A 27,500-nucleotide genomic window follows, 5' to 3' on the forward strand; every position below is an offset into this window, starting at 1 on the left:
ATCGGTTTGGTCAATACTCTTGGCAAACAGCTTCAAGTCATCCATGAACAATAGATGATTGACCTTATACCGTTGACGATCCCATTCATAACATGCCTTTACCTCACGCAAGATCCAAGTCACTGGTATTATTATTATTATTATTATTATTATTATTATTATTATTATTATTATTATTATTATTATTATTATTAGGGCAATCCTAAAATGTTTATCCTTTCAAGATCATTTTTGTTTCAAAAAGGCTAACATTTTCATAAACAGTGCAAAAGAGCTTCGCAATGCAAGAGCCTATAGTCCCTTTGCTTTCGTTTGAAAAAAAAGTGAGTCCAATACGTAACAACACCGCGCAAATATAATGCCATTTTTACCTACCTCCCAATACAACAAGTTTTTTTCCCTCGTATAAACTATCTCCATATTTGTTTGTGGCAGTCACAGCAAACTCATACACCTCGTTCCTCTTTAATTCCACAATTACTTGACGTCGTGATAGGTCCTTTATTACTATTTTGTTCCACTCTCCTACTGTATTATTGTTATTTACAATGCACTGATAGACTGTGTACTGCGTGATGGGTGCTCCATTGCTTTCCGGTTCATTCCACTTTATTATCGCGCTAACGTTCTTTGTTTCAGGAAGAAAATCTATAATTTCTACGGTGGCTGGCGCTCCTTGAAAATAAACAGATACACACAAGAGCCTTAAACAATGGTAAGTATAATTCCTTTAAAGAATAAGAATATTACGGGTTGATGTTAAGACAGAATGCCGATGATTGTCGAAAGGAAATCTCCCTTGTAATAAGCCTTGTGTTTCTGTGAAAGTATCACGACCGTGAGAGTTTACCACCATCTATCAACATCATAAAGTGCTGAACTGAACTCACCTAGCGTAAATATCTTGGTGCTCTTTTAAAAACTATATTTAAAACTATTGCCAGGTTCTCCCGATTTATCATGAAATTCTAAAAACAAGGGAAAAATGCATTTCCTTGTCCTATAATGTCTCGCCCAGTCTCTCCATTGAACACCCCGTTTTGTGCAGACTCATAAGGGCAGCAGTCGTACACCATTCTGCAGTTCCAAAGATGGCGTACAAGCTAAGCATTGCAGTGACTCCAGTACCTTATAGAATACCACAAGAATGATGTCAAATTGCAGAGGTGCCACTTGATAGAAACTAAATTGCAGAATTTCCTTGAAAGGGGGGGGGGGGGGGGTAGGAGGGGGGAAATAACTCCCAGATTCCCTTTACAGGGCGCTCGTGTGATGGCCTTGGGCGCTAAAAATACTCACTATTGGCCTTTAAAAGGGGTTGGAATATCTGGATATATCGGCCGATAATTTCCCATATCAACGGTGAAAAAAAGCAGTGAACAACTGAGCAGTTGGACCGTAACGTAACCTGTCCTGGAAATCTTGATCTCATTGTATCAGACCACCTATGGTTGAAACGATTTTGTCTTATGAAGATTCTGTCGGCTTGTGCCGATTACAACGGTTGTAGCAGAGACTTTATGAATAACTGATTTCCAACAAATTGTATCGTATCAAACAAAATAATAGTATTTCATTTTCATATTTCTATGAAACAAAACTTTCCCTTTTTTACAAGAACGAAGAATCAAATACAATAAGGTTGCATTCGATTGACTCTATTTCGGAATAAGAATACGTGGAATGATGAGTTTTGAAGGTATGTCTGGTGTTTTGCAGCAACAAGCATAGTAAAGATGTGTTTAATATAGCATTTTAGCAGGTGTTTGACAATTCTAATGTGAATCTCCATAGAAACGAAGGATTTTAAATTTCTATTCCATGTATTCCTATTCCGGAATACGGTCAATCGAACGCACCCTAAATAAGTGCTTTATCAGGAGCCTAGCCTCCATGTGCACCATATCTTTGAGTCAACCTCTGCGCGTATCCTTCGATTTTCAGAACTAACCCTTCAGCAGACGATTTACATTTACAACAATTTGTACAATTTGCATTCATTGCTTTTGCTATTTTTTTCTCCGTTAGACACTGACTTTATTCTGATTGGCCCTTTAAACAGCGCGTGCAGGGCCGACGAACTCGTGTCGTTCTAAAAATAGAAAGACGCACGCAAAGGCTGACTCATAGGGCTTGTAGGCAAGCTCCTACTCTTGGGCTCTGACTTAATCGTTTTCTGATTTATATTTGAATCGGTGTTGCGATGCGAGCTGCGTTAAGTGAGGAAACCCGATTATCTTTGATCAGTGTTAGAGAAGCGCTTTGCTTTGTTTATTGGAAACATTCATCTCTATTCTGCAAGCCAACGTATCCTTTGTTTGCTAGTAGTAAAGGACACAGTTATCGTTTATTTTCTCCCGAGTGGCTACATCGAGCAGGATAAAAACATAAACAAACGCGCGCAAAGCATGCCGTTTGACATAGAGTCTTTAACCCTGAAAATCCCCTATGGGGAGTGGTCAATTAAATATGTATTGTATTGTGTTGTTTTGTAAGGCCAATTTAATGTGTTTTATTTTTTTTGCAATATTTGTTCAACAAAGCTTAAGCACATGCTGACAAAAATATTGGAGCGACCGAAGCAAATTCATTTGGGCAGAGTCCATTCAAACGGTGCCAATAGTGTAATTGCTTCATGAGGCCGAAAAGGATGTAGAGGAACTAATTGGGTACACAGATAGGAACTAGGAACGACTGTTGTTAAACGCGGTGTTTAAGTAGGTAATCTTCACTATGTTCTACATTTCCGAAAATAATAAAATATAATAAAAACTCTATTTATATGTTTCAACACATTTTGAAACATGCTCTCCACTTTCTTTTGCTTTCAGCAATGTAAATCACCTGGTCAAAGTAGTCGTTCGCAATTACCTTCGTACTTGGTCGTCGCTTTCTTTTCACTTGCAGCTCCTTCAAACACCCTATTCATCGCCGACACCCTCAGAGTATAAGTTGTGCTTCTGTTGAGACCGTCAACAAGGTATTGCCTAAAGCCAGCACTTGTGGTTTCGTTCAGAATGACATTGTCATCATGTAGTATAATCAATTTGTACCCTGTAATAACACTCCCCCCATCATCAACTGGTGCAGTCCATTTTATTGCCAATGAAGACGCACGGATATCGTTGTCATTTGTCGTGAGGCTTATAGATCCTGGTGCCTCTTTAACAAAAAAAAAAAATAATAAACAGAATATCACTATAGAGAACACTAAGAGCGTTGTCGATAATAAACTCCTTGTTGCATTCAATAAGAGTTTACAGATGCTCCAGTGCAGAATAGTCTAGCCACTGCAACATATTCTTCCTGCCCTCTGCATAATCATCTCTAAATGGATGGACTCCCAGACTTTTCAGAAGTAAGGGTACGACTAATGGCTGACCCCAGTGTTCTGAAATATGTGCACCTATTTTATGGCGGACTAATAAAAAATAAAAAAAATACATTGCGATGATTTTCTTGAATTTAGCGATGGGCAAACTGCGGTTTGGAAGAGAGTCCTCAAAACTTATTTCGCAGCAGAGCAAAGAAGTCAGCGTAAGTCCAATCAACATGAAACAGCTGGCCAAAAGGCTGCTAGAGGAAGTTGGTTAACAACAATACAAACAAACGTGAACCAAGCAAAAAATACTGTTTTGTTTTTTTACCTGGTTAAGTAGCATCACATTTTAAATTGCGTAAACATACTGGTAATACTTTAAGTGACCTTCTGTGTGTATTTTTCTAATTGCTTACTTATTTGGTTCAGTTGCACTAAGCGTGTAGCAGCAGCACCAACTACGTTTCTGGCTTCACAAGTATAATTTCCAAAATCTTGATCAGCCTTCATCTGTGCATCCACCTTTTTCTCTGTGGATGTTACTTTTCTTAGCTCAGTTCCGTCTGGTTTTTTCCATGTGATCGATGGGGTAGGAGAACCATCTGCCTCACATGATAGTAAGACGTTCTGTCCAATCCAAGACTGTTTTGTAAAGGGAGTTACTGAGGTTATGCTTGGTTGATCTGGAGAAAAAAAAAATGAAATTAACAAAAGAGTTTTGTATAACTTTAAATACTTTCAAACTGATGAAGAAGTTGTAATCAATAGGTGAAAAATCATCACAGTGCATTGAATTTGGGCACCGTAAATATATGTTATTCACTGGCCGGGAGGTCCGTTTCGGGAAAAGTCAAGTCATCATCAGCAGTCTCTGTTTAGAAACCTGTTCAGACCAGTCCTCAGAGGTGATGCCCAAAGCGGAAATGGGCTGGGCCTGGTTATCTAAAATAGTATGTTTGCTGACCTTTGAGTTGAGTCAAAACTAAAGGAACACTTTTCAACGAAGGAATCCTAAATGGAATTGAATAAAAATGTTGTGCTTCTGTTGAAGTTGAACTTTGAATTAACTTATCAGTTTTTCAATGAACCCATAAATTGTGATTTAGAGGGAAGGAATGTAGTAATTTGGATTTCTATACGGCTCAGGTGATTGGTGATTTGCTCATTGCATATTTGTGTTTTGATTCCACTTGTGACGGGTTAATTATTATAGTGTTCTCGAGGGACATGACAAAAATGAGATGGCAAAAGTACAAAGAAAGACACCTTGGTTTAGTAGATAGTGTATCGATCTATACATTATCTTCTGGATGACAATTAGAAATCTTAAAGTGTACTGCAGCAGCAATTAACGGGCAACAGATCGAATATTAATTCTTGAAAATAAATAACCTGGACTCCCAAAATTTTGCAATGGACCCCAAAATTTTCAAGAAGGGGTCCAGAGGACACCCAAACTTCAAAAGCTGGATACATCCCTGCAATATCACCAATGTGACGGTTCTTACACTTGGTATTGCAATAATGGCCTGCGACTTGGCCTTACTCCTTTAATGAAAGATCATATGATCAAGTTGTGTAGTTATAGTAACCATGCAATATTGCGAATTAAAAACCTTAGGCGCATACAGGAGCCCATGATTAAGTGCGAACAACAACCCTGTATTCCTGTCACGGCGTTTCCACAGACCGATTTACTTAGTGTCCCGAGACTTCCATAGGAGCCTGTTACAACAAACTAACTTCACGTCATGGCGCCAATGAACAAAAACTGCCTTTCTTTGTTTGTTTGTTTTGTTTTGTTTTTTTTTTTTTCGCGAAAAGGGCTAAAAATAGATCGAATAAAAATGCCCTTCCTAGGGTTTTTATTGGAGTTGTTCGCTCCTAGTCAAGAGCCCCTTATACATTTACTTCCTAACAGCAACGTGCAGGAGTTCAATTTGAATGCACAATAAGTTATGTGGAAAGCAAAGGTTGTTCACTTGTTAAAAGCTAACAAACAGGGAGAATGCTCACCAATGGGCTTGTCTTTGTTGCACGTGGGAGAAATATATTACTTCCAACCCTGATCTGTAATTGTCTACAGCCATTAACCAGCCTCCATTGTTTGGTTCAATCAAGAATACACTTGTACGATGGTGAGTGGCATTAATATTTATAATCCACTCTCGCAATTGAAACTAAACTGTTTCTTCTGCTAGTTGTGACACTAGCACAGCATTCATTCTAGTAATTGCTCAAAATCACATTTAAAATAAGATCTTTTCATACAATCTTTGGGAAAAGTAGGTGAGGGGACAACACTGAATCAATTGTCTAAAGAGAGATCGAAAAAAGTACATTTCCACAAGTCCACTCAAAGACGGGGCCGGCTTTCCTCAAGAAAATTACTTCACTTAACCTTTCCTACAAGGTAAAGCCCAGTGTTGCTGCAAAAAAATCTATCTTGTGTAACATGACAGTAATTACAATTAGTAAAAGTTGGTGATACTAGGCACTTACAGTATACAGTGATGAAGACATCTTTTGTAGCTAGGTTTCCAACACCATTAGACGCAGAGCATCTGTATCCCCCTTCATCTGTCCTTCTGATGTTTGTCAGTGGCATTGTGACAATACTGTTATCAGTAAGTTTTATCCAAGTGGTGTTGGGAGCAGGGTTACCACTTGCTGTGCAGTTGAGGGTCAAGTCGTTTCCCTCATTAACAGTTTGATCAGCAGAGATATCAGTGATGTTTGGTGGACCTGTATAAAGTAAATATGAGAGGAACAACTCCACAAGAAATTAACCAGCATGGGAAGTAGGACGAAAGCTGGATCCACTGTATGCAACATATGGAGAGGATAATGACCGAGTTTCAGCTCAAAAGGGGATGCATTCATAGGTGCAGTGTAATACAAATGCAAACATATAATAAGTGTAAGTGAAATGCAAACGATATTCAAACAAGGAGCCCAAATTAGGTAGGATAAAATCATTGTCCGCAGGTGCTTCTGAAGTGTTTTTTCCAAGATGAAGCACAAGGGATTGTTATTTCAGTTTCATTTTTCATGGTGGTGTCAGAGAGCTAGGAACATTTCCTAATTATTTTTGTTATTATTGTTTTTTTTTATATTGGTGTTGCTCTGTTACACACATGCTAAATGTATAATGCAAGCCTTTCTTGCAATAAAGAGTTTTACCATTTCTTGCATTGGCACTTTCCATTTTCCATTAATTGCTCTTCTCTAATAATGTATTGTAATTCACATAAATACGTTTTGTTGTTAATGGAATTTCCTTAACAAATTTAATACAAGGCTAAATATGTTTTTTTTTTCTACTGGTAATCAATATGTAGTAATTCATTAACATGCATTGAGTATTTTATAATTATGCCTCACGAGTTTAGAATTGTCTTTTTATTTTCTTGAAACACACAGTCTAGAATAAACATAGTGTTAATAATAATTTTAATATTAATTAATATCACCTTACTCACTTTCAACAACTAGCTTTACATTATCAAATGCAGAGACACCAGGAGTTCTTGCATTAATCATGCAACCATAAACTCTTGTGTCATCCAGTTTAAGGTTATGAAGAGTAAATATAACAGAACTATTGAAAGACATTCCATCCACTCGTCCCACATATCGCGCCGGGGTTGAAACTGACTCTGGATTACCATTTGCAAGAAGTTTATACAGTATTTGGTCAAAGACGTAAAAAGAATCTGGTCGTGTCAAACCCCACGATATCAAACGGACATCCCCAGTGAAGCTCCAATTAAACTTGAAAGAAGAGCCAACAACTCCTTTGACCAAAGTCCCTGCATATTTGGATGTGAACTTCAATCCGTCTGAAATGGAAATATGTAAACCATTAATTTTGTGTAACAATAAGTAAACAATTATGTGGGTGGGTGGAATCTTACATTTCCACACACTTTATGGAAAATATAATTTACAAACAGTTGAACATTTGGTATGTTCCTTAATAAAATCTTATCATAGCATTCAGTTATTTAAATCATTTGTACACAAAGTCTGAAAAAGAGTTTACTTACATGTAAATTAGATGCAAAAAGTACAATAAACGTCCAACCCTCCTAGTTGTCTGACTGGACTGGTGCAGAAAAATGATCTTATTAAACATATGTCATGTTTCATACTTAAGTCGTAATTTGCAGCATTTTGCAAACCCGTTTAAGATCATCTCTTGAAACAATAGAGAACTTGAGCAACGGCAATGGCAACGGCAACGAGAACTTAACGTCACAAATTTGCATATTCAGTGGGAAAAAATAATAGCCTTTTACGCTCTGCACGCACGTTTTTTTTTTTTACTTATTTTTTTTTTCTATTTCTTTACCGTTGTCTGCAGAATAACATCGTGAAATATCCACAACTTGGTAATATTAAAAAGAATGAAATAGTCAGGAAGCGATTACAATAACGCAGATTTATATTTGGGGATGATGTTTTTGCTGGTAGTATCGAAAACGAAACACTCAAAAACAAAGAACGAAGCACCCAAAAGATCGAAGAGGAAGCTCTCACAGCTTGAAAACAAACCACTCCATTTTATTTTTGGTAGATAGCTTTGACCAGAGCAATCCAAAGGTTTGGGTTTAACAAAAGGCCCCTTAAACGCCATATTAAACACCCACAGAACAAAAACTTAACGCATCTTGCCACCACAACTCTGGCAGCTTCTGCAAGTACCGGAGCAGAAATTACGCAAAGCAAAAGAAACCAAAGGCACAAAACAAAACAACTCCAGACAAAGACTAATCCCAAGTGACCAACAACACAATGCTTTCCGGTACCTACAGAAAGACCCACAACTCTGCCTTCAGCACATGAAGCCGGCGACTAACTTAAATGAATGAGACATTTCACCACGGTAATTTTTTTCGTAGTTTCCAACCGAAAATTCCTTTTCAGTGGGAAAAATCCATCGGCAAATTCAAATCGGCTAAAGCTAACCGCAAGTGAATAAAACGAAAAGAGATGGTATTAGCCAAAAATCACTAAGTCTTGTGCAAGTAAGATTTTTGCATTATAAGAGGTTATCAGGTATCAGTTCTGCTCAAAATGCTCCTGATATAAAATATTTTGTGCGGTCTTCTTGCGTTCCTGGCCACTTCCCTGTGCGAGAGTGAGGACCCTCCTGGTGCTGATAGACTTGTTTTTGAACCTCAAAAGCTCCCTACCTACAACATGCCTACCTCTAATACAGCTTCCCTAGGACGGATCGACTTCCCTAAACCCACTGCAACCAATGCAATCACTCGAAAAGAAGAATCTCGCATGGGGTATTGGGCAAGGCGCCCTGGTAAATGTCATTGTGTCAGGCACAGGAAATGGAACGTCCGAGGGGGATACTGGTGAGGATAATTTTGTTGATGAATTTTGTAATGATGATGACAGTGACTCTGAAGGTGACGTCGAGAAACGGGAGACTCTATCATTCAGAATACTTCCACGTGCCAGGTGAAGCTAGGAGACAGCAGGCCTTTTTTGGCGGACACCTGGGTAAGCAACCAAATGCAGCTACAAATTATACTTTGCACTGTCTTTCAGTATTGCCGGCGTTCTCCAGTAATCTCATGTTTGTTTTGAGACTTATCATTAACTCCTTCTTACAATATATGGATAAATTATATTTTCGGTATCATAGTTTCGTGTGAGATTTTAGTAGCAGGGACTGGGAGTTTGTCATAATTTGGACTGCGAAATTTCCTCCCCCTCCTTCATGACCCTCTTAAATCTTACTCCCGGTACTCATAGTCGAGATATGGAACCATCACAGTATGAGTGTAGCTCGGAAATATTACTGGTGTTGTAAATAATTTAAGAAAGTCGCAAACCACGAATGTTTCCATTGCAAAAGGATATAGTAAGAACCTGCCGAAAAACGATCAAGTTTAAGAATTATCTGATGAGGAACAAAACGCTTCTTTAGTGATTATTTTATTAAATATTAAGAAATTTGGTTTTTGCCTCTGTTTAAAGCGATCTTCCAATACAATATAAGATGCTACATTTTCGAGTTGTAAGTGCTTTGTTTTCGTCCTGGGGTGCTTTCGTTTCGATCTTTTGGGTGCTTTGTGATTCGCTCTTCGTTTTCGAGTGCTTCGTTTTCGATACTACTGCTCTCTTTGCCGTCACCTCCGTCGTTGCTAAGTTCTATAATTGACTGTAATTAATTAAGTGCATTTTATGTCATTGAGTGAACTAGAAAAGGAATTATTGTTTGCTTCGCTACGTAGTCACTTGTGATAAAGATCATGGAATCATAACTGAGCTCGTCTAGTGTTCAGACCATATCTGAACTCAGCCGTTACGGTACAAAAGTCTTAATTAACCACGTATTGTCCGCTTTGCCCAACCGGGGCGACATCTATCTGAACGAAAACAAGTCCTACAAGTTACTGGAACTAAGCGCTGATGAGTCGACCTCTACCTTAAAAAATTAAATGATATAGTTTACTTTCCTCTGTCCCGCGATGTAGTCACGGCTGAGAGCGCTTGACGTCACGTTTTTTCAGTTGTAACTGCGGATCCAACTGATCGAGAAAAATGTTCAATAGAAACTTCAAATCACGACGTTTCTTTTTGAAAATTCATTTTATGGACAGCCGCATAAAAAAGTTTACTCACCCACTATTTCTACGTTGTCCTGAGTGATTTGATGGGTTTTTGGGAAGCTTTGATTTCCTCTTCAGATTCGACGCGTCGTCACAATATATTGTATAATACTAATTACATATATTATTTAACCATTATCATGCAAAATCGCGTTGACAGAGTTGGCTATGATCAGGTGATATTCAGGTGATATTTCGCAAGATAGAACGGGATAATGGTACGTTTAGTGGAAAAAAAAACAGAAAAAGCTAGAGAAACTTCCATTTTTCTCCACGTCAAACAAAATGACGTATATCGCAAGATATTTGTTGAGTACGCACCGCGAATATTGCGCGCTCGCTGACCATATTTTGACATTGTCACGATGTGTTGAATAATAATACATATTATTATTGTTATCTTTTTTTTGACAACGCCTCGAATCTGAAGAAGAAAAGGAAAAAGAAAAGGAATTTTATTTAAGTGTCTAGTCGTTCCAGCGGTGGAGCACTAATTGGGGACACTGTAAACTAAAATCAACAATTAACGAAAACGAAGTCAAATGCTGGCATTTGAAAACAGGGGAAAACCGGAGTTCACGGAAGAAAACCTCGCAGTGCAAAGTAGAGAACCAATAAATAAAATCAACCCACATATGACGCCGAGTCTGAGGATCGAACGTCTGGTCACATTGGTGGGACAAGAATGCCCTCACTACTGCGCCATCCCTGCACCCCAAAAACCCCATCACGTAAGTCACTCAGGACTATGCAAAAAATACTGGGTGAATGAACTCCATTTACGTGGCTGTCCATAAAATGGATTTTCAAAAAGAAAAGGTATGGAACATTTTCCTCGATCAGTTGAATAAGGTGTTACAACTGTTTCTGTTTCTATTTTTGAAATTTTCAAAAGAACGTGACGTCACGCTTTCCCGCATCCTTAGGGTTGTCTGCCTGTGGTGACGGACGCCTACTTTGGTGTAAAATTAGCTGGTTGTATTTCTTTACAAACCGTAGTAAAACGATCTGTCTTATTAAACCGCAAACGGAAAAAGCGAAGTACAACAGCAAGGGATGTAAATATTTCTAAAATCAGTGATAGTTTCATTCTGTCTAATAAAAGCAAATATTCACGCAAATCTGCGTATTACTGAAATTTGACTCTTTCCGATTGCTCAACGAGACGCAAAATCAACAAGCAAGTTCGGGCAGTATCTGCGAATTAATTAGTGATAGCAACTCACAAACTGGCAAATAAAGTGGCTGTTTTTTTCTGCTTATGTACTGCCATCGAGCGAATCATCTTTGGTTCGGGTGAATCACTGTGTGGCGAACAGGCTTTCGAGTGAATCGACCATAAATCGGTCAAGGACAGGGGTGTCAATGTTTTGAACTTTATCCAAACAGGATGCAAACAACCATCGTCATTTTTATGAGTACATTGCTACATGGTCCTACCTGCCACTTGAAGGACACAAAGAAGTATTCGGAAAACCCACTGCCTAGTCATTTTACTCGTAATCCCGGTTTCTCCAAATAAATCGGAAGTTCCGTTATGCATTGAGGAAGTTGCTTGATTTATATGGCCTTGAATGTCCTTTAATCTGTCACGCCGTCAATACCAAAGTACGTAAATTAAGAATCAATGGAATTCAGTCCTTCCTTTTCAAGCAGCTGCAGCGAAATTGTCAAAATGTTTGCCTTCTTTTCAGTCCTACTTTTATTGTGGAATCATCTGGAAAGCTGATAACGAACAAATTTTATATCCAGTCACATTTTTGTCATGAATAAGGAAAATGGTGAGTACGTCTCCACATTAACAACTTTTTTTATCAATTAATGTTTTGATGACACTACAAAAGAGTTGATCTAGCGTGTGTATCAGAAGATTCAATTGTTAAGTCTAAAAGTATTTTGCAGTAACCGCCGCGGACATTCTTTTGACCCATTTCTAACGAAATTGTGCTAAAAGAAGTTTGTTGATATAGTTGTCTCTAATTAAGGTCACCCGTATGTTACAATGGAGCAAATGTCGCTGCGTAGGTTTTTACAAGTCGCGTGCAAAGTTTAAAATTTATATTGGATAAAACGGAATGAAACGTAGTAAGATAAGAAGTTTACTTTAATGCGGTCATAACATTTAACATTTACGCAACGTTTTCGACGACGTCGCGGTCTTAAATCGAATATCCCCAATGGCGTTTTGTTACGCAATCGAGAGAAAAGGCAGGGGAATGTCAACAAAACCTGCGTGACAAGACAATCGACTTACATGTAGATGGGACCGCTAGCAATCAAATTAAGTTATCACTTTACTTCAAAAAATCTCCCTCAAAAACAATGTCATCAAATGACAGGTTTGATGATCTCACAAATTACTGCGACATTCCATTGCATTTAAAATTTCGGTGAATTACAATCTAATTTTCCGAAGCATCACGGAAGATGCCTTTTGTCAAAGTGAATTTTAATGTATTCGAAAGGCAACTGCTTAAATTAAGAAAATAGATAACTAAGGCAACAAATAGACCCAAGACCAAGTCAGCCTGTAAATGAGGCAATGTTGTCATGACTCCACTTTTCAAGAAAACCCGAGCAGCGGATTTGGGTGAGCCCATGGAAGTTCAATGATGCAAGAATGTCAGCAAATTGCGCACCCAGTAACAAACCTGGAAACTTTTGCCAAAATTACGAAAAATTGAAAGGAATTGCTCGTTCTGTTATCAAACGTTTGAAATTTGATTTTTACCCAAAGGATAGTTTCTTTGCGTTCAACCTTTAGATGTTATTATCTGCTATTACTCACGTTCAAAACTGACCGATTGGACCACAAAGGCGCGGTAGGGAAAAGTGGCCAACGTCATTTACTCACTAGCTTAAAATTTCATCTTGTAAATGCAGCGTATTATGTAAACATTACGCAAAACACAAATTTCAAAGTCTGAAAGCCTTAAAGTGCCATTCTCTTTATTAATGGTATTCTTATACTACTCAGTTTTTGACGCCCATTTTCTCCTCGAAACTAAGGACTCTCAAGATTAATAAGTTACTAATCGCAGACCATTAACAGGGTAGCATTATTGAAATTATCCCTTTATTTTGACAATAATTTGCTAAATCATTTTTTTTTAGTGATTTTTTCATAAATTCTTAAATTGCTTCTGGATCGCCGCAGTAAGATAAAATTGATTAAATTTTAAAAGAAAAAGGAACCACACTTAACTATTACGAAGTTCTTTTAAGATACAAGGGGAGAACTTGAAAATGTCGGCCTGACATTTTCAAGTTGGCATTCATTTTAATCTTAAACACTCTTAAGAATATTTTTTTTCTGAGCTAAACTAGCCGTTTTGAAGAAAATTGGTTCTTATTTTTTTATTTGCTATAGGTAAACAGATCAATTAATGTTAACTGACATAGTTTTGAAAGCCAAGCTTTGATAGATAATAATTAATTAATTAATACATTGTGTTTAATTTTCTAGGTGTACTGTATTTTACAATGAAATTTCAAGAGTTGTTGCGATGTTGAAATATCAGTTTAAATTAGCATTACCATACTCACCCTGGACAAATAACCAACCATGGTCATTCTTCGTGTTGAAAGGTAGTAGTGGGATCATCTGACAGCAACAAGATCATAAATGGTAAAGGTAACCAAGCCATTGAACGACTTCCAGCCACTAAGGGAACAAAGGTCGCTTATCATGTTGGCTTCAGTAACCAATGAAAGCGAGTGTTTTGATAGGTGATGTCATTTTACAATCTGGCATGACGCGACATCGCTCACGTGGATATTTATGATCGAGTGAAAACACATTTTTTGTTCCATTTCTCTGACCATTGTGTTGTGTACATTTGCTTTGAGTTTTTGAACCAGGGTGTTCGTTGCGAAAGGCAAAAAGTTGTTGTCTAATCGATCGGACGGACCAGAAAATAAACTCGCGTCGTTAGAATTTCACTTACGCCTTGTGAAGTTCCTTGAGAAAGCTCAAAAACAGTCGAATTGAAAGATAGAGAAGAATGCCTAATAATTTGCAGAGAAAAGGTTTTGTCGTGCAAGAAAGCAAGTGAAACGTTTAAATATCCGAAACAAACATGTTTTGGGATCGATTCTGCATCATGTGCAGGTATTTTATTTTGTTCTTTGATTTTCGTTTTTCTGTAAAAATAAGTTATTCCTAAGTAGGAAGCTTGTACAGCGAGTAGACAGTTTTAACTTATTTATGTTTAACATCTTCGCGTAATTTGTCGTTATGTTTTTTCCTTTTACTGTACACAGCTTGCTGGTTAGCGTCGGTAAAATAAAACATACATTTTATCAAGCAAACTTAGTGTGTGGCGTATTGTTTTACGATAAAGTATGCTCTGTAGAAGCAACTTGAGCTACTAACGAAATCTCTTTCTTGTGTGACCCTTCATAACCGCCGCTCGACATCAAAGGTCTTATTGGTCGCAAATGTTCTTGTTTTTAGCTTTGACCGCTTTTGTGGGAATCTGCTGTGGGAATATAACATTAACCTTTTCGAAACTTACTTTGTAAGGCGAAGATTAATAATCAATTTAAAAAATGCCTTGTCAAACGAATACCAGTTGCGAAAACAAAATATAAAGAAAATCCAACCAGGGTCTCTGAGAGGCAGAGAAGAGAGACCCTGGGAACGAGGTTGCAACAGAGTTTGATTCCCCATGACATGTTTCACACTGAAAACGCTTTTGCGATTTTGCGCATGGCATTAACTTTATCTAAGTTAATTATTGTATATTCCTTTTAAAATTACGGCCGTTCAAAAATTACAGCTGCACTTTCAATAATATTGTAACTTGCGATCAGGTCCATTTTTAGCTTCGCCCATATGTTCTCTTATGTCGTCGCTCGCTAAAATTTGGCCTGACCAAACGTCTCACAAGAATTCCGGACGGTCGGCCAAATTTTGGTCGACCAAACTCCTGATCTGATTGGCTGTTAAAACGCCGGAAGTGAAAACGCCATCGTGATTGGGCGCAGCTCTCGCGAAGTCCTCGAGACTGATCCGCCACTGACGTACTAAGAAATTTGCTGCCCTTTTTTCTTACAATGACGTGGACGGTGCAACTTGATTTCATTTACATAAATGGCGATATGCCATTTGAGACATCTCATAGCTTCTACAGAATCGGCTTTGAATCTCTGGAACATTGAAGGGTGTAATAGATTTTTTTGTCTTCTCCTTTAATGGAACTCAAATTCCAACGAATATCTGACAAATCCAGCTAAATATATGCGGAACTCCAAGCCGCCCGACAAATAATTTCTCAATCTCAAAATTCTGATCGATCTCAAAAACACAAAATCACATGTTCAATACAGATCACATGCTCAAAAACATGACAGTCCGCGTGACAGAGTTCAAAGTCCTAAAGTCACGAAACTAGGCGAAAAAGTCTATGACAAAGGGTTGTGAGACGAGACCTCCGGCTTATCGTCCTTATCCAAGAAGACTAGAGAGTCTAACCATTTGCAGATGCAATTGCAAAGGCAGCACTTTCTGCTCAGTTATTTAAAGACCCTGATTGCTGGTCCGGCCGGAGTTGAACTCACGATCTCCCGCGTGACAGCCCGGTGCTCACCCAACTGAGCAACCGGTGCTGTGCGGTGCGGTGCTTGAATCTGATTGGCCGATGAAGGACATGTCAATCAATCCAAAAAAGTGGACGGAAAGATTTTCTAAGTGGAATTTGGGCAGGCTCTATTTTTCGTTTTGCCAACTCCAAAGTACCTACACGCGAACCTAAAATAGACCCTGACCGTTTTTTGTTATTGCAAAACACGTTGACATTTTCATCGTTGTTCTAAATACAAAGTGTGCAATGGTTTTCCTTACATTTCTATTGTTATTGTGTTATTGTTAACTTAGATAAGTTGAGTGCAGTACTTTGCAAGAAAAAGAAAACAAAACAAAAAACTACAACTACTATTGGGTTCCAAACATAGCAATCTGATACAAATCTGCAAACTATGTATATTATTGACTGTCTCGTTGGCACTTAGCGATAGCTACTACTAGTATATGCATATTTCATTCGCTTTTTCTACAACTTGGAAATGATCTCAGGAAGATCGTAACGTCGTTTATTATCATTAGTTTTTATTCTGAAATATGTTTCAAAAATGGTAATCAGAGGAAGACATGTTTTGAATTTCCATGTTACTTTCGCTATTGTAACAGCTTGACTGTGCAAATCAAAACAAATGTACAAGTTTAAGTTTCCCTTCGCAATTAAAGTTTTCTCCTTTCTCCCGCGTGCGATCACTCAATCCGCCCAGCGAGAAAATAAATGCAGCACAAGTTTTGAGTTTAATTGTCTTTCGTTAATATCTTATGATGTCAAGCACTTCCATCGATCGTTCGCTCGTCACAGTTAAAACTTTTGATTCTTAATTGATTAATTAGGGGATACCGGGTAAAGGAAATTTCACTTTTGTGAAATGAGAGCTGAAGATTCACATATTATCTTGATGGATTACAACAGCAATCCGAAGATAAAACCTTATTCTAAGAACACGCAAACAAGGCTGAATTTTTCAAACACTGAAATACGGACTCTGAGATTCCAAATTTCAATGTCAGATTCACGAACACTGCTAAGTGGAAAATATACACAAGCCAGTGTAATGGCAATGGCAATTTTCACTTATGTCAAATTACAAGCAGACTGAGTGTAATTAAGGCGCGTGTAATAGTTCATGTAAAATTTTACGCGTGCGTATTTTGGGCGAAAATCGGCCATCTTGCGCGCATTTCACGTGCCTGAAAGTGTTGCTATATCTGTGGACAGTACTGTATGACAAGAGGAGAACTTGAAAACAACAGGCCGACATTTTCAAGTTGACATTCATTTTAATCTTGGCCATGCGTAATCAAAAACACTTAAGAATGGTTTTTGCGAGCTAAACTAGCTGTTTTGAAGAAAAAATGGGCATTAATTCTTGTTTCCCATGGGTAAACAGGTTTCCTTTGCTTTCAAGGCTTTTACTAACTATTCATGACACTGCTCTTTCAAATAGGAAAATTCCAGTGAAAATAAACAGGCCGGTGTGTTTTTTAAATCAAGCTTAAAACTTGGGTCAATTAATGGTTAGTTAAAACAGATGTGCATGCAGTTCTGAAAGGCAAAGAAAAACAAGAATCGATTTTTTGGTCATAGTAGCACTTTAATGTGCTGTATTTGTAATTTCCAGATGTGATCGATATAATTGATTAACATATTGAATTTAATTTCCTAGGTGTACTATAATAGCATTTTACAATTAAATTTCAAGAGTTGTTGCAATGTTGAAGTACCAGTTTAAATTAGCGTTGCCATACTCACCCTCAACAACTAACCAAACATAATCAGTTTTCCTGTTATTAGGTGGTAGTGGGATCATCGTACAGCAATAATATCCTGTATCATCTATTTTAAGATCATGAATAGTAAAGATAACCAAGCCATTGATAAGACTTCCATTTACTCGTCCGACATATGCTGCTGGGGTTGTAGATGAGTCTGACCCAGTCTTCCTAAGTGAAAATAGAATTTGACGAGAATCAAGCACTCTTGGATTATCTGCTCGTGCGAGACCCCACCGAATCGTATCAACATCCCCAGTGAAACTCCAATTGAACTGCAAAGAAAAGCCAACAAGTCCTCTTACAGCCTTTCCCTTATAAGGAGAAATCAACTCCACCCCACCTGAAAGAGAAATAATGGAAATCCTTAAATTGGGCTACGGTATTTGAAATAAACAGTGTCTCTACTTTATGAATTTTATCAGTCATTAATGATATTACCGGTATTATTCAGGAAGGTTTATATTTTTGGACTTTGTTAAGACACTAGTCAAGAAAGGTTTATGGAAAATTTTCAAGAGTAACAGCAATCTGACAACAGGGTTAGACAACTATAAAAATACATGTACTGTTGATGTTAGTACGAAATTTATATTTTAAGTTTCATTATGATGTTGGGGGCCACACACGGGGTGGTGATCCAGTTACAGTTACAAACTGCCCATCAACAGCAACAATTAATGATTCAATATAATATTATTGAATTATTGATTGATTGATTGGTAACACAATACAAATCAACAGTTGCCAGCAAAAGAACAAAGTATCTTAATATATCTTACAAACAGCCCATCAACAGCAACAATTAATGATTCAATATAATTATTATTGAATTATTGATTGATTGATTGATTGAGTGGTAACACAATACAATTCAATCGCTGCCAGAAAAAAAAAAAAACCAAAGTATCTTAATATAAATACATGTATATTTTGGAGTTAAAAACTTTCAAACTACATTGTAGTTTGTTGATTTTGACTTTCCTTTGTTTCAGATGATGATAATATCTTTAAAACAAAGGACTTTGTCATGTTAAAAAGATTGAAATAGTCACGAAGTGATTACAGTAACGCAGATTTATATTTGGGGATGACGTTTTTGTTGGTAGTATCGAAAACGAAGCACTCAAAACAAAGAACGAAGCGCCCAAAAGATCGAAGAGGAAGCACCCTGAGTCGAAAACGAAGCACCTAATTTTCCCCGCGAAAATTGATTTAACCAGAGCAATCCAAAGGTTTGGGTTTCACAAAAGACCCCTTAAACGCCATATTAAACAACCACAGAACAAAACTTAGAGCATCTTGTCAGCACAACTCTTGCAGCTTCTGCAAGTATCGGAGCAGAAATTCCGTAACACAAAATTTAAAAAAGACAGAAAAGCAAACAACTCCAAATAAAGACTAATCCCAAGTGACCAAAAACTCAATGCTTTCCGGTACCTGTAGAATAACCCACAACTCTGCTTTCAGCACATGAAGCCGGAAACTAACTTAAATGAATGCACTGACACATTTCACCACGGTTACATTTTTCGTGGATTCCAACCGATAATTTTTTTTTTTAGTGGGAAAAATCCATCGGCAAATTCAAAAAGGCTGAAACTAAGCGCAAGTGAATAAAACGAAAGTAAATGGTAGTAGCCAAAACGCGGGGCCAAACTCCAATGTTCGCAAAAATTAACTAATTCGATTTTAAAAACTATGATGCCCCTTAAAAGCTTTCGTAGTTTCCGTAGGTACGTTAATTTTTTGACTAATTTCCATTATAAATGAGGGGCAGATCCCGATCATTTAATGATAACAGTACGGTAGAATTACGACAAAAATTGAAACAAAAGAATTTTGAAAAAGACACCCTGACCCCTGACTGCACGTGTGCAAGTTGAACAAATTTATATTGTAACAACTGTCCTCCCCTGGGGAAACGTTGGGTACCAATCCCGCACAAAGTTGTCGCTGTGTTGTATTAAACGATGGTAATGGAGGTGTAAATGGGAGCTGGGATTGACCTGATTTTTCGGTGGTGAAATAAGATTTGATCACTGGGAACTGGTATTTTGTTACAGGAAATGGCAGATAAAGAGTCCTTGGTGCAAATGGGATTTGCATTATAAGAGGTTATCAAGTATCAGTTCTGCTCAAAATTCTCCTGATATCAAATATTTCATGCGGTCTTCTTTCTTTCCTGCCGTGTGAGAATGAGGACCTTCCTGATGCTGATAGACTTGTTTTTGAACCTCAAAGCTCCCTATCTACAACATCCCTACCTCTAATACGGCTTCCCTAGGACGGATCTACTTCCCTAAACCCACTGCAACCAATGCAATCACTCAAAAAGAAGAATCTCGGATGGGGTATTGGGCAAGGCGCCCTGGTAAATGTCATTGAGTCAGGCACAGGAAATGGAACGTCCGAGGAGGATACTGGTGAGGATAATTTTGTTGATGAATTTAGTAATGATGATGATGATGACAGTGACTCTGAAGGTGACCTAGAGAAACGGGAGACTGCACCATTCAGAATACTTTCACGTGCCAGGTGACAGCAGGCCTTTTTTGGCGGACACCTGGGTAAGCAATCACATGCAGCTACAAATTATACTTTGCACTGTCTTTATTGCCGGCGTTCTCCAGTAATTTCATGTTTGTATGAGACTTATCATTAACTGCTTCTTACAATATATGGATAGGTTATATTTTCCGTATCATAGTTTCGAGTGGGTGTTTAATAGCAGGGACTGGGAGTTTTTCCTAATTTGGACTGCGAAATTTCCTCCCCCTCCCTCATGACCCTCTTCAATCTTATTATCGGTATTCATAGTCGAGATATGGAACCATCACAGTATGAGTGTAGCTCGGAAATATTACTGGTGTTGTAAATAATTTACGAAAGTCGCAAGCCACGAATGTTCCCAGTGCAAAAGGATGTAGTAAGAAACTGCCGAAAAACGATGAAGTTTAAGAATTATCAGATGAAGAACAAAACGCTTCTTTAGTAATTATTTTACTCAACATTAAGAAATTTGGTTTTGCCTCTGTTCAAAGCGATCTTCCAATATAATATAACATGCTTAATTTTCGAGTTGTGAGTGCTTTGTTTTCGACCTGGGGTGTTTCCTTTTCGATCTTTTGGGTGCTTATTTAAGTGTCTAGTCGTTCCAGCGGTGGAGCACTAATTGGGGACACTGTAAACTAAAATCAGCAATTAACGAAAACGGAGTCAAATGCTGGCTTTTGAAAACAGGGGAAAACCGGAGTTCACGGAAGAAAACCTCGCAGTGCAAAGTAGAGAACCAATAAATAAAATCAACCCACATATGACGCCGAGTCTGAGGATCGAACTTCTGGTCACATTGGTGGGACAAGAATGCCCTCACTACTGCGCCATCCCTGCACCCCAAAAACCCCATCACGTAAGTCACTCAGGACTATGCAAAAAATACTGGGTGAATGAACTCCATTTACGTGGCTGTCCATAAAATGGATTTTCAAAAAGAAAAGGTATGGAACATTTTCCTCGATCAGTTGAATCAGGTGTTACAACTGTTTCTGTTTCTATTTTTGAAACTTTCAAAAGAACGTGACGTCACGCTTTCCCGCATCCTTAGGGTTGTCTGCCTGTGGTGACGGACGCCTACTTTGGTGTAAAATTAGCTGGTTGTATTTCTTTACAAACCGTAGTAAAACGATCTGTCTTATTAAACCGCAAACGGAAAAAGCGAAGTACAACAGCAAGGGATGTAAATATTTCTAAAATCAGTGATAGTTTCATTCTGTCTAATAAAAGCAAATATTCACGCAAATCTGCGTATTACTGAAATTTGACTCTTTCCTATTGCTCAACAAGACTCAAAATCAGCAAGCAAGTTCGGGCAGTATCTGCGAATTAATTAGTGATAGCAACTCACAAACTGGCAAATAAAGTGGCTGTTTTTTTCTGCTTATGTACTGCCATCGAGCGAATCATCTTTGGTTCGGGTGAATCGCCGTGTGGCGAATCGAGTGAATCGACCATAAGTCGGTCAAGGACAGGGGAGTCAATGTTTTGAACTTTAGCCAAACAGGATGCAAACAACCATCGTCATTTTTATGAGTACATTGCTAAATGGTCCTACCTGCCACTTGAAGGACACAAAGAAGTATTCGGAAAACCCACTGCCTAGTCATTTTACTCGTAATCCCGGTTTCTCCAAATAAATCGGAAGTTCCGTTATGCATTGAGGAAGTTGCTTGATTTATATGGCCTTGAGTGTCCTTTAATGTGTCACGCCGTCAATACCAAAGTACGTAAATTAAGAATCAATGGAATTCAGTCCTTCCTTTTAAAGCAGCTGCAGCGAAATTGTCAAAATGTTTGCCTTTTTTTCAGTCCTACTTTTATCGTGGAATCATCTGGAAAGCTGATAACGAACAAATTTTATATCCAGTCACATTTGTGTCATGAATACGGAAAATTCTGAGTACTTCTCCACATTAACAACTTTTTTTATCAATTAATGTTTTGATGACACTACAAAAGAGTTGATCTAGCATGTGTATCAGAGGCTTCAATTGTTAAGTCTAAAAGCATTTTGCAGTAACCGCCGTGAACATTCTTTTGACCCGTTTGTAACGAAATTGTGCTGAAAGAAGTTTGTTAATATAGTTGTCTCTAATTAAGGTCACCCGTATGGTACAATGGAGCAAATGTCGCTGGGTAGATTTTTACAAGTCGCGTGCAAAGTTTAAAATTTTATATTGGATAAAACGGAATGAAACGTAGTAAGATAAGAAGTTTACTTTAATGCAGTCATAACATTTAACATTTACGCAACGTTTTCGTCGACGTCGCCGTCTTATATCGAAAGTCCCTAATGGCGTTTTGTTACGCAATCGAGAGAAAAGGCAGGCGAATGTCAACAAAACTTGCGTGACGAGACGATCGACTTACATGTAGATGGGACCGCTAGCAATCAAATTAAGTTATCACTTTACTTCAAAAAACCTCCCTCAAAAACAATGTCATCAAATGACAGGTTTGATGATCTCACAAATTACTGCGACATTCCATTGCATTTAAAATCATGGGATCTTCATGCTTTTCGGTGAATTACAATCTAAAAAAAAAGGCCAAAAGGCATTTTCAAGTACGTTATGTAAACTAATTTCGATATGTTAAAATTGAACTTCACGAAACGAACCTAAGGGGTGGCGAATGGTTCTTCAAAAACTCTGGGTCTCGCAAAATTTTAGTCGAATTTCACGGGTCTCGCAGTCTCGTTTTTTGAGTGGTTATGTGCGTCTCGCAGTCTCGTTTTTTTATATGAAGGTGTCAAGCACTTTGAAGTCTCGGTCTCGCAATCTAAAACGTCAAAATGTCTCGGGCTCGCAAAGAAAAACGCTGGTCTCGCCGTCTCGCGAAGTCTCGCATTTACCATTCGCCACCCCTAACCTAATATAGATGCTCTGAGGAAAATCAATGTATTTGAATAAGTTTTCCCGTTTCATTTGCTTGTTTGTTTTTAATTTTCCGAAGCATCAAGAAGATGCCTTTTGTCACAGTGAATTTTTATGTATTCGAAAGGCAACTGCTTAAATTAGGAAAATAGATAGCTAAGGCAACAAATAGACCCAGGACCAAGTCAGCCTGTAAATGAGGCAATGTTGTCATAACTCCACTTTTCAAGAAAACCCGAGCAGCGGATTTGGGTGAGCCCATGGAAGTTCAATTATGCAAGAATGTCAGAAAATTGCGCACCCAGTAACAAACCTGGAAACTTTTGCGAAAATTACGAAAAATTGAAAGGAATTGCTCGTTCTGTTATCAAACTATTGAAATTTGATTTTTACCCAAAGGATAGTTACTTTGGGTTCAACTTTTAGATGTTATTATCTGCTATTACTCACATTCAAAACTGACCGATTGGACCACAAAGGCATGGTAGGGAAAAGTGGCCAACGTCATTTACTCACTAGCTTAAAATTTCAGCTTGTAAATACAGCGTATTATGTCAACATTACGCAAAACACAAATTTCAAAGTCTGAAAGCCTTAAAGTGCCTTTCTCTTTATTAATGGCATTCTTATACTAGTCAGTCTTTGACGCCCATTTTCTCCTCGAACCTAAGAACTCTCAAGATTAATAAGTTACTAATCGCAGACCATTAACAGGGTAGCATTATTGAAATTATCCCTTTATTTTGACAGTAATTTGCTAAATCACTTTTTCAGTGATTTTTTCATAAATTTTTAAATTGCTTCTGGATCACCGCAGTGAGATTAATTTGATTAAATTTTAAAAGAAAAAGGAACCACACTTAACTATTACGAAGTTCTTTTAAGATACAAGAGGAGAACTTGAAAATGTCGGCCTGACATTTTCAAGTTGGCATTCATTTTAATCTTAAACACTCTCAAGAATATTTTTTTTCTGAGCTAAACTAGCCGTTTTGAAGAAAATTGGTTCTTATTTTTTATTTGCTATAGGTAAACAGGTCAATTAATGTTTAGCTGACATAGTTTTGAAAGCCATGTAAAGAAAAACAATTAATACATTGCGTTAAATTTTCTACATGTACTGTATTTTACAATGAAATTTCAAGAGTTGTTGCGATGTTGAAATATCAGTTTAAATTAGCATTACCATACTCACCCTGGACAAATAACCAACCATGGTCATTCTTCGTGTTGAAAGGTAGTAGTGGGATCATCTGACAGCAACAAGATCATGAATGGTAAAGATAACCAAGCGATTGAACGACTTCCAGTCACTAAGGGAACAAAGGTCGCTTATCATGTGACTTCAAGAACCAATGAAAGCGAGTGTTTTGGTAGGTGATGTCATTTTACAATCTGGCATGACGCGACATCGTTCACGTGAATATCGAGTGAAAACACATATTTTTTTTCCATTTCTCTGACCATTGTGTCGTGTACATTTCTTTGAGTTTTTGAACCAGGGTGTTCGTTGCAAAAGGCAAAAAGTTGTTGTCTAATCGATCGGACGGACCAGAAAATAAACTCGCGTCGTTAGAATTTCACTTACGCCTTGTGAAGCTCCTTGAGAAAGCTCACACTTAGTGAGTGGCGTATTGTTTTACGATAGTGTATGTTCTGTAGAAGCAACTTGAGCTACTAACGAAATCTTTTTCTTGTGTGACCGTTCATAACCGCCGCTCAACATCAAAGGTCTTATTGGTCGCAAATGTTCTTGTTTTTAGCTTTGACCGCTTTTTTGGGAATCTGCTGTGGGAATATAACATTAACCTTTTCGAAACTTACTTTGTAAGGCGAAGATTAAGAATAAATTTTAAGAATGCCTCGTCAAACGAATAGGAGTTGCAGAATCAAAATATAAAGAAAATCCAACCAGGGTCTCTGGGAGGCAGAGAAGAGAGACCCTGGGAACGAGGTTGCAACAGAGTTTGATTCCCCATGACATGTTTCACAATGAAAACGCTTTAGCGATTTTGCGCATGGCATTAACTTTATCTACGTTAATTATTGTATATACCTGTTAAAATTACGGCCGTTCAAAAATTACAGCTGCACTTTCAATAATATTGTAACTTGCGATCAGGCCCATTTTTAGCTTCGCCCATATGTTCTCTTATGTCGTCGCTCGCTAAAATTTGGCCTGACCAAACGTCTCACAAGAATTCCGGACGGTCGGCCAAATTTGGTCGACCAAACTCCTGATCTGATTGGCTGTTAAAACGCCGGAAATGAAAACGCCATCGTGATTGGGCGCAGCTCTCGTGAAGTCCTCGAGACTGATCCGCCAATGACGCACTAAGAAATTTGCTGCCCTTTTTTCTTAAAATGACGTGGACGGTGCAGCATGATTTCATTTGCATAAATGGAGATATGCCATTTGGGACCTCTCATAGCTTCTACAGAATCGGCTTTGAATCTCTGGAAAGAGTGAAAGTAGCGATTCCGAGTTGAGTTGACTTAAAACTCGCATTCGAGAAACTAAAATGGCATGTTTCCAGAGAGACCAACTGTACAAAAATAAACGAAACTTTGTGAGTCCATCTTACTATTCGTACTTCATAAAAAAAAAACCGTTTTACTTATCATGACGTTACTGCGCGCAATCCTAGAAATACACTGCAACTGAAGATCATCCGGAAAAAGTCAGCAAGGAAACCTTTACGTCCCACAGGATTATGAACATTGAAGGGTTGTGAGACGAGAACTCCGGTTTATCGTCCTTATCCGAGAAGACTAGAAAGTCTAATCATTTGCAGATGCAATTACAAAGGCAGCACTTTCTTCTCAGTTATTTAAAGACCTTAAGTGTTGGTCCGGCTGGAGTTGAACTCACGACCTCCCGCGTGACAGCCCGGTGGTCAACCAACTGAGCAACCGGTGTGGTGCGGTGCGGTGCGGTGCAGATTCACGTACTGCTAAATGGAAAATACACGTAAGCCAGTGTTATGGCAATGGCAATTTTCACTTAGGTCAAAGTACAAGCAGAGTGTGTGTAATTTGGGCGCGTCTAATAATTCATGTAAAATTTTTCGCGCGCCTATTTTGGTAAATCTGCCATCTTGCGCGCATTTTACGTGCTTGAAAGTGCTCCTATATCTGTGGTCAGTAGTGTAAGATACAAGACGAGAACTTGAAAACAACAGGCCAACATTTGTTGGCATCCATTTTAATCTTAGTTTTTTGTTACCAAAACAGTTAAGAATGGCTTTTGTGAGCTAAAGTAGCCGTTTTGAAGAAAATTTGGGCATTAATTCTTGTTTCCCATGGGTAAACAGGTCTCCTTTGCTTTCAAGGGTTTTACTAACAGTCCATGACAGTGCCCTTTCAAATAGGAAAATTGCAGTGAAAATAAACAGGCTGGTGTGTTTTTTAAATGAAGCTTAAAACTTGGGCCAATTAACGTTTAGTTAAAACAGATACACATGTACTTTTTTTAAGGCAAAGAAAAACAAGAATTGATTTTTTGGTGATAGTAGCACTTAAATGTACTGTATTTGTAATTTCCAGATGTGATAGATAACAATTGATTAACACATTGAATTTAATTTTCTAGGTGTACTATAATAATATTAAATTACAATTAAATTACAATTACAATTAAATTTTATGATTTATTGCAATGTTAAATTATCAGTTTTAAAGTAGCTTTACCATACTCACCCTGAACAAATAACCAGACGTGATCAGTTTTCCTGTTAGAAGGTGGTGGTGGGATCATCTCACAGCAATAATATACTGTATCATCTGTTTTAAGATCGTGGATAGTAAACATAACCAACCTATTGATAAACGTTCCAGTTACTCGCCCAACATATGCTGCTGGGGTTGTAAATGAGCCTGGTCCATTCCTTGTAAGTAAAAATAGAACTTGACTAGAATCAAGCACACTTGGATCATCTGCTTTTGCTAGACCCCACAGAATGGTCTCAACATCCCCAGTGAAACTCCAATTGAACTGCAAAGAAGAGCCAACAAATCCCCTTACCGCCTTTCCCTTATAAGGGGAAATGAACTCCACCCCACCTGAAAAAGAGATAAAGAGAAATCCCTAGATTGGACTACTGTATTTTAAATAAACCGTGTCTCTACTTTATAAGTTGGAGTTTTATCAGTCATTAATGATATTACCGTTATTCTTCGCGAAAGTTTATATCTTTGGACTTTGTTAAGACACCAGTCAAGAAAGTTCTAAGGAAGATTTACAAGAATAACAGCAATCTGACAGCAGGATACATGTACCGTTGATGTTGATAAGAAATTTATATTTTAAGTTTCACAATAATATTAATGGTGGGGGTAACGAAACCGGGTGGTGATCCAGTTACAGTTATTCTGCACAGAACAGATCACATTGTCCCACAAGGTTTCTAAAGAAGTGTTACGAGATCAAAGTTTCAAACAGCCCGACAACAGCTAAAATTAATGATTCAATATAATTATTATTAAATTATTGATTGATTGATTGGTAACACAATACAGATCAATAGTTGCCAGCAAAAGAACAAAGTATCTTAATATAAGTTTATGTATATGTTGGAGTTAAAATTTGTCAAACTACATTGTAGTTTGCTGCTTTTGATTTTCCTTTGTTTCAGATAATGATAATATCTTTAAGATAAAGGAAAATAAGAAACAAACTAGTCTGAAAAAGCTTTTAGAAGCACGGAAAAATTCTACCTACAACATGTACCGACTAAAAATCCCTGTATGTGCCGCAC

General features: G+C 37.8%; 1 protein-coding gene across 10 annotated transcripts in view; it reads right to left on the minus strand.

The window, feature by feature from the left end:
* LOC137983807 (fibroblast growth factor receptor 3-like) overlaps positions 1-27,500 on the minus strand; it is a 54,789-nt gene that overhangs the window by 14,796 nt on the left and 12,493 nt on the right. Inside the window, exons 1-8 of one of the 10 annotated variants that reach the window (XM_068830982.1) lie at positions 26,443-26,547; positions 23,939-24,056; positions 17,289-17,651; positions 6,802-7,161; positions 5,822-6,064; positions 3,736-4,002; positions 2,872-3,162; positions 376-675 (exon numbers count right to left, since the gene is read on the minus strand). In XM_068830982.1, the coding sequence (XP_068687083.1) occupies positions 376-675; positions 2,872-3,162; positions 3,736-4,002; positions 5,822-6,064; positions 6,802-7,161; positions 17,289-17,651; positions 23,939-23,996 (1,882 nt within the window). In that variant the 5' untranslated portion in view covers positions 23,997-24,056; positions 26,443-26,547. Of the gene's footprint in view, positions 1-375; positions 676-2,871; positions 3,163-3,735; positions 4,003-5,821; positions 6,065-6,801; positions 7,162-8,532; positions 8,836-11,394; positions 11,529-17,288; positions 17,652-21,422; positions 21,551-23,938; positions 24,720-26,442; positions 26,806-27,500 lie in introns of those variants that run through there. The other 9 variants (XM_068830976.1, XM_068830981.1, XM_068830980.1 and 6 more) reach the window with 9 other exon arrangements.

This window comes from Montipora foliosa, chromosome 13 (assembly GCF_036669935.1).
Source record: "Montipora foliosa isolate CH-2021 chromosome 13, ASM3666993v2, whole genome shotgun sequence".
Classification (NCBI taxonomy): domain Eukaryota; kingdom Metazoa; phylum Cnidaria; class Anthozoa; order Scleractinia; family Acroporidae; genus Montipora; species Montipora foliosa.